At 37.5% G+C, this 17,875-nt stretch overlaps 1 protein-coding gene and 1 pseudogene across 9 annotated transcripts in view; one reads left to right on the top strand and one right to left on the bottom strand.

The window, feature by feature from the left end:
- SLC26A7 (solute carrier family 26 member 7) overlaps positions 1-17,875 on the top strand; it is a 208,851-nt gene that overhangs the window by 124,126 nt on the left and 66,850 nt on the right. For all 9 annotated transcript variants that reach the window (XM_072603588.1, XM_072603587.1, XM_072603586.1 and 6 more), the window contains 3 exons: positions 3,626-3,708; positions 10,343-10,490; positions 11,279-11,392. In XM_072603588.1, the coding sequence (XP_072459689.1) occupies positions 3,626-3,708; positions 10,343-10,490; positions 11,279-11,392 (345 nt within the window). The remainder of the gene's footprint in view (positions 1-3,625; positions 3,709-10,342; positions 10,491-11,278; positions 11,393-17,875) is intronic.
- LOC140498725 (growth hormone-inducible transmembrane protein pseudogene) lies at positions 4,963-5,659 on the bottom strand (annotated as a pseudogene).

Here is a 17,875-nt window from a genome sequence, read left to right as displayed (position 1 = left end):
TGCCTGACATGTAGTAGGTTTGTCCCCCCCCCCCTTCCTGTCATCCTACCCTCTTCTGTATTTTGCCTTTACTCTGTTTTTAGTGTTTAGAAAAAATACCACCTCCCTCCCCAATTTCTGTCTGTTATTGTGGTATTCATCACTTCCTCCAAGTCCCAAATACCCATTTCAGTTGCTGCCTTTTTCAAAAAGCTTTCTGTGACCCCCCCCCTTCCTTCCTTTCTCCTTTGTACCTCCAGATTAAAGAGATGCTCTGGAGTAGAGTAGGAAGAATGATTACTCTGGAGTGAGAGGACTTGGGTTTGAATCTTACTTTGGATGCTTTCTACCCATATGACAAATCATTTCATCTCCCTGGGCTCACATTTCCTTTTCTGTAGAATGAGGATTAGATGGCCCCTCTCTGGTCCTCTCCAGCTCTAGATTTATGACCCTATAATTCTTCTGCTCTCCACTCTCTCATTACAGTTCTCTTGGTTCCCCTTTGCCCTTTTTAGATACTATTTTATATAACCTCATTTGCGCTTTCTTAATCTCCACGATTCAGCTGCAGACTCCCTGAAGTCAGTTACTACATCATTTTTAATCTTTCTCTAGCATCTGTCACAGTACCTTACACATAGTAGGTGGTTAATATATGTTCGTTGATTTGAAAACTAGCAGTTGGGAAAATTGTCCTTACGGAATGTATTTTGTTTAGGTATTTCATAGAAAGATGATTTTTCTCCCATAGCTCTAACGTAGGGAACCACTATGACTATTTGGACTCGCATGTGTTTATGGCAATTCTCCATATTATTTATTCTTCTTTAAAATATCCAGATGGAGAAATAAAGTATCTCTCATATATGTAAGATATATTGTTAATCAATAAACATTTATTAAGTGTCTACTCAGTGGTAGATACTGTGCTAAACAGTGGGGATTCAAATAAAGGCAAAAGACAGTCCCCATGCTCAAGAGGAGGAGCTTACATTCTAATGGGGGAAACATTTAAAAAAAGTAAGGGAAGGGGGAGGTTAGCCGTTAAACAGTACCAGGCATGGAACATGATAAAGACTAGATGATGAGTGGGAAATTATGAAGTGGTTGTCCCGGGGCCCCTCTTTAAATGGAGGATCATGGAGGAGCTCTCTGATGTCCACCTGAGACTCACTTTGCACTTTCATAGAGTGAATACAGTAGTACTTGATCTGTCTACCTTAGAGGTTCTTGTAAGGATAACATAATGCATGTGAAAGTCAACAAGTCAAATCAGTCAGCATTTATTAAGCACTTAATTGTGCTAGGCATGAGAAATATGAATAGAAGTAAGAAGGAAACCAGGAGGAAGCTTAAAAGCAGGGGGTTAGGGTGGAAGGAAGAAGTCTAGAATCAGGAGTGGGCTTAGAGAAGAATGGAGCTTTTAAAAGGAACTGACCAGAGGAAAGAGGCATTGGAGCAGAGGGCTCTTCTATAGTTCTTCCAGTTGTATAGCTGGAAGGAATCTATTCTGTCTTCTTCATCTACATTTGAGGAAGCTGAGACTCAGGGAGTTGGAATGAATTACCCAATGTCACACAGAGCAGAAGAATAAACTCCCCATCTCCCAGTTGCCAGACCAGTACTTTCTGCTTTGCTGCCTTCTGTGAGGTTTATCTTGAGAGAAACAACCAAGTAACTTAGATTAGACCAATGCCAGGTGCAAATACATGTTTTGTAAATGCTTTTTTTGAGGTGGATATGATTATATTATATTATTGTCAAATCTAGAAAGCAAACTCACTACAAACAAAAGGAATGCCCATCACTTTTGAATATAATAAAGATACTTATTATTGTGGGATTATAGAGAACCTTGTTTATCTTTGTGTGTAAAGAATATTGAAGAGTGAACAGTTAGGTTGTACTGATTGCAAAAGGTCTGACTTGCTATGAGATATGAAGTGATAAAGTGAGAAAGGTGAGTCACTATCTGTGGCTCATATTAGGTTAACTCACTATCTTGACTATATGACTTCTGCTACATGTATTATAGAGGTAATAGTTGACTGAGTCTCACTTCTATGGAGCATCACCTCTTGTAAGGCTAATATAATGTCTTTACCTTGGGATGAGTTTTTCATGATTTTCATGATTTTTAATTATAGTCCAGTGAAATTCATTGATTGAATTTCCATCAGTGTCAATTTGATCATAGTTATGTCTGAAGTAAGGATATATTTTAAGGCACATTCTCAGTACTGTTTTTTTTTTAAAACAACAGAGCTGCTATTATCATGAATTATTGAATGCCTAATTTGCAATATAGTATGTTTTGTTTTATTTTGATTTTGCTTTGTAATAAATAAAGAACACTTTCCCAATACTATAGGAGTGTATAATATTAGTTTAAGATAACACAAAGAAGACAAATCTAAAGTGACGTGGAAAATTAATAATCCTTTTCTTCAAAAGTTAGCCAGTTGTGTTGAACAAATTTCTAGATGTTTGCTTGACTTCTTATTAAAAAACTAAAACCCTTCAGTGATCAGTAGATTTAGATGATACCTCTGTTGAAAAGTACTTTTGTAAGTTAATAATTTTCTTATTTAATCAGGTAGCTATAATAACGAGCAGCCAAAAAAATGCCACCGTCAGAATGCTGAATCGAATGGGCTAAGGACTTGTCTGGATGGTATTTCTTATTCTTAAAACCTGGATTTGAAGGGAGAGCATTTGAATTAAAATATAAGCTTTGTTTTTTCAACCTGTGCAACTTATGTGACCAAATTATATACTCTTTCTTAACCTCAGTTTCCTCATTTGTAAAAATGAGATGGTTGGATTAGGTGATCTCTTAAAGGCATTTTGAGTGCCCAGTCTATGGTCTTGTCTTTCCAGGCACGTACATCTCCAGTAGCTTTTGAATGTGCTGACTATAAACAGAGTATTGGGTGTGGTATACTTTAAATAAAACAGGATTTTTTAACCTGAGGTTCTTAGACCTCTTCTGTGGATAGATTTCAGAAGATCTGTAAACTGTTGTGAGAAAAAGATATATGTTTACTTTCACTAACTTTAGTTTTCCTTTGTAATCCTATCTATTTCATTTTGTGCATTTGAAAACATTATTCTGAAACTGGGCTTCATAGGTTTCACCAGACTGTGAAAGAAGAACATGACACACAAAAAGGTTAAACAGGTCTCATGTAGGACTTATCCTTGCTGTATGACCTACTACCTGTGTGATTTGGGGCAAGACATCTAACTTTTCTCATAGCCTTGGTTTCATCCTCTAGAAGATGAATGTGCTATTTCTTATACTGTCTACCTCACAAAGTTATTGAGGGGGGAGAGAGGGTCATGTCTGTAAAGTTTGAAGGCTATAGAAATGAGTTGCAATTATTATACACAGGATTTAGTAAAAAAAAATATTGATGATACTGTTTTGAGGCACAATAGGGTTAACTATCAAATGTGCTTAGAAATCATTTGTGTTGGTTTTTCCTTGAATTGAAATGTAATTTTTCTCAACAAATCTCAATATCTACACAGCAACTGTGTTCTTACTAAAAATACAAGGAAACATAAAAATGTTTACTTTTAAGCTGGAGATTGAGTGTCTCTGAAGCCTTTAATGTTTCTTTTTTATTTAATCAAATAGATTATTGCTGCATCATTTGCTTGCTATTGTGCCAACATGGAATACACCTACGGACTGGATGTTGTGGGACATATTCCAGATGGGTAATGTGGTCTTTATTTGCTTATGTTTGCCATTTCTTTCTTTTTTTTCAAGCTAGATTTTATTATTTCAGAAATAAGTATACCATATCTCTCTAATGGATAGATCAGTTATTTCTGGATAGTTGGTGATAAATACATCTTGCCAGAAATAGTAATTATACCATTGCAATAATTTTAAAACTCAATTTCATTCATTAAAACAAATTCCAAAAATAACTTATTCTGTGTCACAGCTTTAGTTACAAAGAAGTTGTTTCTAAATTAATAATGGACTGAGGGGTAAGTGTATGGAAAAATCAACATGAATAAAAACAATATTTTATGAAGACAGAACTAATTTGGCCTCTAATTTTAACATTTATTAGGGAGGGATGCAATAACATTGATTTCTGATAGTGTTGGAAAGAAAAATGATTACACATCCTAAATGACAAACAGGATCTCTTTTAAAAATAAAAGGTAAGTCCCAATTTTTGACCTATGTTGAAAAAACCGCATCTCTAGGTATCCATACACTTAATGTAGCAAGGCTGGAATAGTTAACCTATTTAATACTTTTGAAGCTTGAAGTTTAAAGCAAAGTATGTCTCAAAATAAATCGTTCTAGATGATTCAAAAACAAAACTTACAAACATAAACTATGACAGAAGTGCTCAAGGGAGGTTACCATTTGGAGACTGGATGGATTGCCAAAGTACCTTCTGCGTGCTTGAAATATGAGTATCACATTGATATTTCAAAGGTATTGTCACAATGATACTTGGCTCTCTTTTTAGGATAGATGTTTCACCTGAAAATATGAGATGGGTGCTAATGTACACCAATAGCAAGACCAGATAAAACCTGTCCGTTGCCAGTTAGCAAGTGGCAATCAGTTAAACACTCATTGCTGAATCTAAAACTAGAGACACATCCTCCCCATCAATCCTGGGGCTCTCTCTTGTACATACTGGACTTCTTTTTGGATGGTACTAAGAGTCTTTGTTAAGTAATATCATGAAACAAGTAAAAATCTGGATAACCAACAGAATATTGAAATAAAGTAGTAATACTGAAAAGTTTGATATGTTTTCTATTGGCACTTACTCAAAGATGAAAACCGGAGAGTTTATGTGCTTATTTGTAAGAGAAGTGCTGCATTTATTATCAAAAAAGGTAGAACTTGAAGCATCACATTGTACTGGAATATCTTAACCATGCTGAAGTGGCTCTGAACTTCTGACTTTAAGCAGAGCTGCTTGTACAAGAAATGCTTTAATAAGTATACATGCTAAGAACATAAGCAAGATTTGGATGGTTCAGAATGCAATCAGTTCCTTTCTTCCTGTTGCTCCCAGTTGCCAGCATGGTAACTACTTGCATAAAGATATTTAGTGTGTCCATGTAGATTCCCATCATCAAGTTAATGGAGTCATAGCTCTCTGTGCCATGCATCAGCACTACTTCTGCATACCTGATGACTTTTTGGGTACCATATAAAAGGAACATGATAAAAAGAACTAATCCATCATACATTGCCACAGAATAAAGACCAGCCTCAAGTGCAGTAATAGGTGATAGAAACATAGATCCCAGAGAAGAAACAAAAACAACACCCAGGCCCATTCCCAGTGCTGCTTTTCACTTGGATCACACATGTCTACAGTGGAGAGGCCACCCACAATGCCTGCTATATACCAAAGAGCTTTGCAGATCAGAGGGCCACCCAGCAAAGCCAGAGGGGCTGCTGCTGTACCCATAACATGAGAAGGGAACATCCAAGCAAGATGTTTTAGGCCTGGGCTGCATTCATATGCTGTTGACTGAACCAGCATTCCCACTCCAATCACAGCTTCAAAACTTGTTCCAGTTGTCATCTAAGAGCCTTTGATCATAAAGGTCTTTAAAACACATGATCAGCTAACTGCTGAGGCAGAAAATACTATTAAACCATCACTCCCTGTGAAATACATATTGGCAGCTAATGGTTTGATTGCTGCTTGTTTAGTTTCTTGGCCACTTTTTCCACATCAGACGCCAGTTCTTGATTTGGTAGCACAACCCCTGTTGAATTGTAAGAGCCATTGATGTGTCTTCAGAATGGAATTCCTCAGAACAGGTCTGAGTGAGTGCTGGGTGAAGAGAGTCCAGGAAAGTATGGCCAGGGGCCTGAGACACACAAACTTTGCTGCCAGTATGATGTTACAACAGGTTCACTGATTATTTCTGAAATGCTTACCCCTGCTGGTCAGCTCAGAAGCATATCTGACCTCCTGATCTGGTCAAAGGTACAAATACTAGGCCCTCTACCCTGTTTGCTGTTTATTTCAAAAATGATTCCAATAGCTCAAAAAGAAAGAATTTCTGAAGTTAGGAAGACCTGGAAATGTGTCACATCTTTTAGTCCAAATTGGGTGGCCAGGAGAAAACATTTGTAAATGCTTGATTATATGTTAGTAATATAATGAATGTTCTACAATTTCAAAAGTTGGAAGGTACCTTAGAGACCATCTAGTCCATATGTGAAAAGGAACCTCCTCTAAAGCATACTTGACCTCTTTAGAGGTCATCCAGCCTCTATTTGAAGACCTACACTGATGGGGGAGCTCATTACCTAGGAGGACAGCTCATTCTACTTTGTTTCTATTTCTGCACTTTATGGTCTAAGAGAATAATTATGATTGAGTGGACAGCTTTTCAGATAACTGAAGATAGCTATCATGCTCCCCCTACCTTACCTTAAGACTTCGCTAGGAAAAAAAATCCCCACCTTTTTTAGGCTCTCCAATGAGAAAGTTAATATTGCACATTGCTACCTTCTTAGCATTTCCTTACCTTTGTATTTATTTTAGCATATTTATTTATATTATAGCTTGTATATTGACCTATCAGATACTATATGGGACTGCCAATCTATGCTATTTTCTCTCAGCACTGTGACTTGTACCTTTATCAGTCTGGAGAATTCTACCAATTCAAACTGACAATTTTTCTTTAATTTAGTCTTAGAAAATTGCTTGATCATTGAGAGATTAAGTGACTTAACTTTAGTCATGAAGACTGTATATTTTTGGAAACCCAAACTCTTGTTTTGCTTGGAATTCAGTCATCAATCAGTTTTGCATCCACTTAAATATACTGTCATCTAACCCACATTTTTCCATCTTGTTTAAAAGGATTTTTTTTTTCAAATGCTTTCCTGGAATCCAGACATACTGCCTATAATATTATCCTGATTGAGTCAACTAATCTTGTCAAAAAAGGAAATGAGGCTAGTCTAGTATGAACTCTTCTTACTGAACTCATGCTGGCTCTTAATGATAACTAACTGCTTTCCTTTACAAATACTCACAAACTATCTTCTTGATAATATTCTTTTGATTTTTGCCATGAATGGAAATCAACTATGCTAGCCTAGAATTAAAAAAATACCTTTTGCCTTTTTGGAGGGAAATTAGGACATTTGTCTGTCTTTATTCTTATGGCACCTCTACTTTTCTTCATGATTTTTCACGGATCATCAGCATTGTTTTGCAGTTCAAATCCACTGGTTCTTTCAGTACCCAGAGATGTAGGTTATCTAGATTACTGAGTTTACATTACCCCAAATTAGGTAAATTCATCTAAATGGGTGCTGCGTGGTGCTTTTTTTTAACATCTCATTTCTTTTGGGATCAAGTCTATTATTGTTTTTTTTTGTTCCATCTTTGCTTTCCTGAAAATTATTCTCTTTTCTAGAGAAAACTTAAGAAGTGAATAGTTCTGTTTTCTCTCTATCATACTTCACTCTTACCCACTCCCCTTTTAAAAAAATCTGACTCTTGCCTCCATCATAGCTTAAAATTGTTTTTCACTGTTATTGGCACTAATCACCAGCATTAGCTTTTCAAAAAGTTTTTAGCACCCCTTACGGTATGCTGTCACATTCATTCTCAATTACCAGTCCTTGCTTCCATCTCCTGTACAAATATTTTAAAATTCAAGTTGGCCAATGAGATTTATGCATGTATATAATTCTCTTCATGCCTGTTCTCTATCATCAGAATCCTATGTATTTGCGTTAGAGTTTTAAAAACAATCCAACTTTTGTGCCAGAATCACCTATGGCAATTTAAGCCATGACATCTTACCTATTCTTTGTCTGAAGTCTTTTAAATCCATTCTAAAGATCTTGTTTATGTCAAATTTTGCTCAGCTTTCACCTCCTTAACCTAGCCCTTGTATTTCCTTATGAGCATATATTCTTAATATACATTCTACCACTTCTACCAAATAAGGTATAACTTTCAGTTACCATATTCCAGTTATAAGTCACATTGTACCTCAGTGGATACCAAATCTCAGAGACACCTTTAAAGTAAAATTCTCTGCTTTGGTTTAAGATTTCTTATTCACCTATTTACTACTCAACGAATGTTCATTAGTTTATAGATATCTGATGTTACAGGTTTTATTATTGCCCTTCTTTTTGTATGTTGCCTCTTATAAATTATTGGTCTTATTCTTTGATTTTCTGTATGTCATATCTATTACCTTTTGTGGTTTCTGATCTGTTATACACATCCACATCCACATTGTTTATCTTTCCCTATATTTTTAGTTTTAAGACATCTTGATAAATTTTGAATGACTACAATTGTACTTTTTAAACATACTCCAGTATTGTCCTAGAGTTAATACCAGCACCTAGTAAGTACTTGGAATATAGTGGCTACTTATCCAGTGCTTGTTGATTGGTTGTGATATTCTTATATTTTAAGCCATGTCACTGAAATCCAAATCCCATTCTAGGACATCCTGAGACTATTAGATCATAGATTTGAACTTGGAGGGAATACTAGAGATCATTTAGTGTTATCTTTATCTTTTTTAGACATGAAAACTGAGATCATTTTCTTAACTAACTTTTGCTTTTTGAATTTATCTCTCCCCTTCCCTACCTTCCCCATGTTGCAGCAGTGATGAAAATGCTACCTATGCCCCTAGTTGGTTAAGTTGCTTGCCTGTGATTTCCTGTTCTTTACCAGTGATTTCTAGCATCTTTCTAGTTGCATATTTTTTCTTGCGTTTCAATCACCAGATATGTGTCCATTATTAGGTCTGAGAATTTAGGACTTAGGACTAAGGACTTTTAGGACTTTTTTTTCACATCTCAGATACATTCATTGTGTAGTTAGCAGACCTCCCTATTGTTCATGACAGGTTGATAGATACCTACCTCAGTTTTCATCATCTAGGTGGAGCAGTGGATAGAGTCCCAGGCCTGAAGTCAGGAAGACTTCCCAAGTTTAAATCTGGCCTCAGACACTTGCTTTGTGACCCTGGGCAAGTCACTTAACCCTGTTGGCCATTGGTTCCTCATCTGTAAAATGAGTGGAGAAGAAAATGGCAAACCACTCCAGTATCTTTGACAGGAAACCCCTAAATGGGGTCACAAAGTGTTAGACACAACTGAATATCAACAATAGTGCTTAGTGCTTTGAGTTAAATATCATGATTTCATTTAAGACTTAGCAATGGATTGAATAAGGAGATGTATACCATGAGATAGAACACTTTAGGAAGGAAGTTCAAATTTATCGATGTAAATATTTTAGAAGGTTTAAAATACAACAGAAAATAACAATATCTTCAGATAAAAAACAAACAACTAATCAGGAAATTCCTCTAAGAATGTTTGTTAACCATAATACCCTGGACATAAATGCTTTATAATAATACTCATATTTATGTAGCACTTTCTGGCTTACAAAATGGTCTCACATGCTTCATCTCATTTGATCCTCACAAGAACCCTCTGATGTAGGCATTATCCCCATGTTATGCTGAGAATACGGGGCAGCTACGTGGTGCAGTTGATAGAGCACTGAGCCTGGAACCACAGAAAGATTCATCTTTCTGAGTTCAAATATGGACTCAGATACTTGCTAGCTATGTACCCTTAGGCAAGTCACTTAGCCCTGTTTGCTTCAGTTTCCTCATCTCTTAAAATGAGCTGGAGAAGGAAATGGCAAATCACTCTAGTATCTCTGCCAAGAAAGCCCCCAGTGGAGTCACAGAGAGTTGGACACAACTGGAAAACGACTTAACGACAATAGGTGAGAAAACTGAAGCCCAGAGAGTTTCAAAGAACCTCACAATATCTTCCAGCTGGTAGGTGGTAGAGCCAGAATTATAACCTACATCTGCTGGATCCTCCCCACCCTTCCTCTCTTAGAGACTTGTCAAGGCTCAGCTTGTGTGCCATCTCTGTCATAGTACTTTTCCTAGTCTTTCTCCCCTCCTTCCCAAATTGTTAGCACCCACCTGCTGATAGAAATACTTTGTGTGCAGATTATATTCTCCCTATAAAATATAAACTTTTTTCCTCAATATTTCTAGTGCCTAGCAGTATCTTGCACATAGTAGGTACTTCATGACTGCACGTTGATTGGTAGTTTGAACTGCTGTGTAGTTTCTTCATGTCCTTTATCACAAAAATATGTTTAAATCAAGAAAATAGTTTTTGAAGACAATTCTACTTAAATTTCCCATGGTAATATATTTTAATTGCCTTCTGTAAGCCACAGGGTCATTATGTAAGTCGATTTGATTAGAAGGAATTGCTGGATCTAAACTGTGGTTAATGATAACAATATGTTTTTTCTTTCTGCAGAATTCCTTCACCCAGGGCACCCCCAATGAATATCCTTTCAGAAGTTGTCACTGAAGCATTTGGAGTTGCACTAGTTGGATATGTAGCCTCATTAGCCCTTGCCCAAGGTTCTGCCAAAAAATTCAAATATTCAGTTGATGACAACCAGGTAAACTACTTCTCATCCTGCAGATATCCCAAACCAGAACTCATCCTCTTTCCCAAAAATCCTGTACTTTCTCCTAATTGTCTTATTTATATTAATGACTTACATCAGAATCCCAAACTTGTAGCCTGAGAAACTCTTGAGTGGTTTTCTAAGTCAATATGCCTCTGATAGGAGGGCCATTTAGCCCTTTACTCTCAACAAGGTAATGCCCCCCTAAGTGCCCAGCCTTACTTCACATAATCCCCTTCACTCTTCCCAGGCCTCAGCATGGAATGCCCATCCCCTAACTTCTTCAACAGATGCATTCCTACCCAGGCCTTAAGGCACCAATCAAACCCTGTCTCTTTCTCAGCCCCTAGTGTGGCCACCTTCTTCTTGAACTCTCATGGTCTCTTTCCTGTACCTCTCCCACATGACTCTTTCTAATGTATTCCCTACTCCAAGGTGAGCTCTGGGAGGCAGATGCCAAGCTCCCAGGTGGGCTTAGCCAGGGCATCACACAGAAAGTTGTTGCTTAGTCAGTGTTTATTCAGTGGAATTGAACTCTATGTCTTGTTTCCAGCTGTAAGAGCAGTTACTGTCAGGAGACATTGTTTTCAGCTGTCAAGGGACAGTTCTCACTCAAGATTAAGGCCAAAACCTACAGAGATTTCCCCAAAGTGAAAGTGCTGATTTTAGCATTGTGATTTGAGAAGCAGTCCCACAGTGCTATTTACAGAGGTTGTTAATGTCTCTTTAACTGGTTTCCTGTGACTGCTAAATTGCATATTCTCTTTTTAACTTTGCAGGAGTTTTTGGCTCATGGCCTCAGCAATGTCATTCCTTCCTTTTTCTTTTGTATACCGAGTGCTGCTGCAATGGGAAGGACAGCAGGTCTCTATAGCACTGGATCAAAGACACAGGTAACCCAAGTGTCCTGTGTGAGGAGCTGCAGTCTTGGGATTTGACTGAATGTGCCACAAATATGTAGTCAATTTAATTCAGTGAGATTTGTTAAGGGCCCCCTATGTACAGGGGGCACTGTACCAGTCCTGCCTTCAAAGGGTTTATATTCTGCTGGGTGGGGGCATAGCACACGTGCATAAAGGTAAATACAAACTACATACAAACTCTCAAGAGGAGAGTTTTAACAACTGGTGAGGCAGGGGGCGGGGAGGGGGTGGAAAATCTCAGACAAGGCTTGGTGAAAGAGGTGACAACCAGTGTGTCTATGAGGAAGCTAGGGTTTGCAAGTGGAAGTGATGAGGAAACAATGCATTCCACACCTGAAAGACCATGTGTTTAAAGACTCAGGAGAGAGGAGATAAAATGTTGTGCGATAAGAATAGAGCCTTTGAGAAGACAAGTTATATGAAATAAGACTGGAAAGGTAAATGGACCACAGTTTGTAAAAGACCTTAGATGCCTGCTGAAGGACTACCTTAGAGGTGACAGAGAATGTGAGAGGGAAGGAGAAAGACAAGAGACGAGACCTATTCCAAGGTGCCCAGGTGACTGCACCTACTTTGTACCTAGGTGACTGGAAGAATTAATTGTAGTCTTTTTTTTTTTTTTTTAAAGAAATGTGGAAGTTAAGAGGAGTAGCAGGTTTAGAAAGGAAGACAGTGAATTCAGTTTGGGGTATTTAGAGTTTGAGGTGCTGAAAATGTGGAACTAGAACTCAGGAGAGGTGTTGGTCTTGGAAATACTGCTTTGTAAGTTATCTGCGTAGAAGGTTAGTTGAAGTCATCCAAGTGGATAAGATTGACAAAGGAATGCGTTTAGAGAGAAAACAGAAAATGGACCAGAGACAGCGTTGGTTGATGTTTGTACCTAGAAGGTGGAAGGAAGAAGGGAACTCAGTGAAAAGCACAGAAAGGATGGGTCAGGGGAGAGAACCAGGAGAAATAAGAGTCACAGTATCCAGGAGTGGAGAGGTCCTCAAGGAAGGGAATTGTATGATAGTAACAAATACTGAAGAGAGATGAACAGATGAAGCAGTGGAGAGGAGATGGTTTATTGGCCCAACAGATCATTGATGCTACCATGGTCAGGGAACTGCACAGGAGCCTGCCTTAATAAGGACATCTCCCTGTCTCCCACCCTGAGGCTACTTGTAGGAAGCCTAGAAAAATAAGGTCGCTAAACATCTAGGCTAGTCTTGTCCATCACACTGGGGTTGTTGATCTGTGTGTTTTCAAAGGAAGGAGAGCAAAAGATTCCAGGGAAGCCTCTTCATAGCAGAACAGTGGCAATTCTGGGGAGTCCAGTTATTTAGATAGTTTCTCTTTGTGATATTTTGTGTCTGCCCATGTTGGCTGTCTCCCTGGAAAAGTTTATGCATTGGACTGGCCTGCTATTTTAGCTAGAGAATAAGGCAGAGAACTAGGTATAGGTGACTATGTCACAAGTTCAACAGCAGCTTTTTCTTTTGTGACACCTCAGCCCTTCCATACCCTCTAAGGTATTCTAGGGGCAAGGCAACTGGTGACCTTGGAGAATTGTCTTTCAGAAAAATTATGGGGATAGAATCTGGATTTCAGCAGTTGAGATGTTAATGAACAGCCTCTTTGTGGGTTCTGAACATGCTTAAACTTCATCTTTTTTACACATTTTTCCTCTAAGAATGCCTCTTCTTTCCTATAAGCATTTACCAAAAACATTTAAGCTGATAATCACAGAAAAAAATGAAAACTCTCCTTTAGACTAAAATGCTACTCTACCAATTATTATAATCAAAGCTCCCTCTAGTGGTCCATAGGAGATTTTAAAACTGTCACAATTCTGCCAGTTAATAATCTAGAATAATTCCAGTTATTCATTTTTAAAAAGTAAAATAAAGTTCTCTTTTAAGTGCTTAAAATTTGTTTTTTACAGACTATATTTAAACAAAAAATGTGGTGTAAATGTTAAGAATAATAGTGAAAATAACAAAAACTTCAATGATAACATTTCAAACTAGGATCTTGCTTGTAGCATATTGCTTTGCGTCTAATTAAGTGTGTTAAATAAGCAGTTGGTGAATTAACAACCTCTTAATAATATTCCTTGAGCTTGTCTTCCTGTTACTACATGGCATATATTTTTACGTGTAATAAAAAACAAATTTTAAAGGCATTATTATATTTTCCAACTTGAAACAAGCTATGTTGCAAGCCGTATTCAAAGTCTGCCATGCTCAGGAGAACCTGAAAGAGTTTGCTTGCTCCTTGCTTAGATTTTAAGGAAAAGAAGGTCAGTTCCATTCTGTGCTAAGGTGTCTAAGTGGAACACTAGTGGAATATTACTGTACTATAAGTTGGCAAATAACTGTGGTCTGTGACTGTGTCTAATCAGCCAAAAAGTAGAAAAACTCAGTCACTCTACCAGTTACTCTATTTTCATAATTCTAAAGAGTCAACATGTTATTTCACTGAAACCTGTTTGACTGTATATAAAACTCTAGTATCTCAAAGTTAAATTTATAGCACTCAGTATACCCAAATATCCTAACCGATTTGGGATTTGTTTGCTAGGAAATATGTCTCCTGAAATATTCACCTTGTATTGGGTAACAGAGAGGCTTTCCTCCCTTGTGTGCAGACCCTGTGGTTCCACAGATGGTATGTTCACAGTTACGGCGTATATCTTCCATGGTGACTGGTATTCCTAAGTGTATGATAGACAATGCTGCTCTTCAGGGGAATGTGACAGAAACACCATTTGACTGAGAGTTATAAACCAGAGTTCTAGTCTGTTTTGCCTCTGTCTTAGCCTAGTGATTTGAGGCAAGTCACTAAAATCTTTCAGGATTTTAATTTCTTCACATATGGAATGAGAACACTAGATTATATAATACCTAAAAGATCTTCCAGTCTTGAATTTGTATGATTCCATTGCTGTTTTACTTCCCAAAGAAACAGACATAATTAGGTTCATCTGCTGACAGTCATGTGACATAATGAAAAGTTGTTGGTTTGGGAGTGAGAGGACTTGGATTCAGATCCTGTCATTGTTACTTAGTACTTGTGTGACCTTGGACAAATAACTTTCCTTTTCTTGAGTTGCAGTTTCTTCACCTGTAAAATGAGGTTTTTGGATCAAATGTTCTCTAAGGGATTTTCCTTCTCTGATTCCTCTATTCCTGTGGGAAAGGTAGTGTGACATAGTAAACTGAATGCTAGATTTGGAGGAAGACCTGAATTCAAATCCTGTTTTTAAATCTGTAAAACCATGACCATGGGCAAATCACTCAACTTTTGTGAACCTTGATTAACTGAAAAATTAGAAAATAATACATATAGTCCCTATCTCATAGGTTTGTTGTAAAGTTCAAATGAAAAGATATGTATATAAAGTGCTTTGCAAAGCTTAAGATATTATGTAAATGCCAGCTGTTATTATGCTAGGCTGATTCTCAGAAGCTCATCTTTTTGGTCCAGCATACATTTCAGCAAATAGTAAAACATGGTAAGGGATGGGTGAAAGGCAATAGTTTATAGCCAGTAAGGAATATGAAAGGATAAAAAAAAAAACCTTGAATTTGAATGGTTAAGACATAAAAATCTTGCCAAGCATTTTGAAATAGAACTTTCTTCAGTTTTTTGTTTGTTTTTGGCCTATTAGGCCCTGGAAGTAGTTTAAAAAACTGGAAAAATACTGTCCAGCATAAAACATCTGATAATAAGCTGCATTTATATCCTGTGTAGCTTGCTGAGATGACCTATAATCTATGACAGTTCCCATCCAGTCACATGGAGAAAGAATCCAACTCTGTGTCCATACCCAGTTCTAGCATGCTTTCCCATGGTAGTCATTTCAGACCTTTTAACATTACATAGCTATAAAGATTATATGGGTATCCTGATAGCTCACATGGTTTGGAAGAGACAAGCCAAAACTTAAAGGTCCTATTTAAGAGATGCTATTTCAGATGGAACCACTTTTCTATGTGACATAAATATGAAAACAACCCCTAAAAAGGCATTATCTTTCCGAAGGTCAAAAGTTGCATGTAGCCAAAAAGCCTTAGAAAATATGAAGCTGTTTAGATGGGAGCCTAAAGATTCCTAGAACAATATACCAGAAATGATCACTTTACCCAGGTGCCTTGATATGAACAAGTTTTCAGTCAATTGATCAATCAATCAACATTTAATAAGCAACTACTATGTTCCAGGCACTGGGGATACAAAAGAGGCAAAAGATGATCCCTGCCCTCAAGGAACTTACAGTCTAATGGTGGAGACAACTTGCAAACAAATACATACAAGGCAAGCTATATACAAGATAAATTAGAAATAATTAAAAACAGGAAAGCACTGGAAAAGAGGGGTCAGGGAAGGCTTCAACAACAGCTTAATCAAGCTAAGTGATAATTATCATAAGTGTTAATACAAATGGGAACCTTGAGTAGCCTAAACTGTCAAATTCAGGAAGCCCTACTTTTTATTCTGTTCTCCCCGTTCTGCTGTTGTTGACCTATGACTTTATGTCTGGACCCTTCATGGGATTAGTTATTGCTTCATGGAGAGACTATACATTGGTCAAATGGGCAAGCTTCTCTCACATATATAAGGCCACTAGTTGATCTTCCCCCTATACAAGTTATGTCAAGTGGTAATAATGACCACTTGACTGCTAAAGAAGTTCTTGGGCAAGCAGGTGTTACAGTTTTTCTGGACCACGCGTTGCTCACCTGCAAATGAAGGGATTAGATTTACATAGTCTTTGAGATGAGGCCTGGCTCTGGGATTCTGGTGTTCCCCTTTTATGTAGTTATACACTTCTGCTTCTCATTGTACACACCCTGAGACTGACCTTGATGTGGAGATCAGGTGAGCTCCCTCCTTGACAGACCCAGCTCCCTAATGGGGCTAGTTAGGATAGGACATATTAGTCTTCTCTGATGCTTTACACATTTAGATAATAATAACCCCTACTCTATCCTTACTGACAGACAAGGACAGCTGTATATAATAAATACTTCCCAGTATTTAACAAGAGGAAAGCATGAACTATTTTGTGATTATTTATGTGGGACTAAACCTTGAAAATTAGTAGGTTTGATCTTAGGATCATAGATCTGGACCTAGAAGTGATCTCAAAGGTCATCTGATTCAACCCCCTTGTTTTATAGATGAGAAAACTGACATCTAGAGACTATGTCACTTGCCCCAAATCACTTAGACAATCTGACTTAGAAGAAAACATTTTTTCCCTTGGCCATTGTCTATAAAACAGCATGGTAAAAGGATTTGCTGTACTTGGAGTCAGAAAGTCACCAGTTCAGACTTTTTTTTCAAACATATACTAATTGTGCATTGCTGGACAAGAGAATTAATATCACCGAGCTTTGGTTTCCTCATCTATAAAATGAAAATAATGATAATACCTACCTCACATGGTTCTTGGCAAATCTTAATGCTCTGTATAGTATCATAATTCCATGACATTTTGAAGTGGTAAAGGATGGTGCGATGGTTGGGAATTTTGGTTCTGCGAGAAAATTTCAAAAAGGACCCTTACTCTTTAGTGTTTTCAAAATAACATAATCTCCATTTGTTTTGTAATGGATGTACAATTTGACTGGTATTTATATCTCTAGAGAAAAAAAATAAGAAGGCAGATGGCATGGCTCTTTCCCATGCCCTGACTCTCTGTCAATCTCTGCTGCCATTGTGACTTTCCCTGTATGGACAAGAACTGGAGGAGAAAGTAATCAACAGGCTGACTAGTTGATGTTACTCTTCAGTAAATGCAGCTGATATAGGCATTATGTGCACCTTCCATCTATGCTGAATTTACCTACTTGAGGGCTGGCATTGTTTCCATTTCTGTTTTTTTATCTCCAGCTCCTGGGGCAGTGCATTGGAGACAGTAAGTCCTTTATAATTAAATTATGTCTATTAAATTGAACTTGCTTCCTCTTACAATTTTTGGGTTGGTTGCCCTTGTAAAATGAGCAGGTTGAAATACATAATCAGGTTTCTTCAAGTTCCCAGATTCTATGATCTTTGGAAGGGGGGCAGTTCTTTTAGCTCTTAGATCCCCAAGCTTTATAGGAGAGTGAATTGGAACAAGGAAGCATGAAACTTTAATAGGCAAGGATATGATATTATGAAGGGTTTTCTGTGACTTGGAAGTAGCTGCATAGGGCAAGACCTCTACGAGGCTTTTGGCAAAATAGATATACTGATGTCACAATGTTGGGACCAAGAGCAAAGGAAGGTCAGGCTAGTGAGTCTGTGGCAGGATTAAGTTTGCTATCTCAAAGTGTTTGCTCCCATGGTCTAGCTCATTTGGAGTTTTGTAGTGATAGCTAACGTTTATATTGCATTGTTATTTTAAAAGTTATTTTATATCTTGGTTCATCACCAAAGACTCTCTGAAGGAAGCAGTTCAAGCATTATTGTCTCTATTTTATT

The sequence above is a fragment of the Notamacropus eugenii genome, chromosome 4 (genome assembly GCF_028372415.1).
Source record: "Notamacropus eugenii isolate mMacEug1 chromosome 4, mMacEug1.pri_v2, whole genome shotgun sequence".
Classification (NCBI taxonomy): Eukaryota; Metazoa; Chordata; class Mammalia; order Diprotodontia; family Macropodidae; genus Notamacropus; species Notamacropus eugenii.
This window is presented reverse-complemented; position numbering and strand designations above follow the sequence as displayed.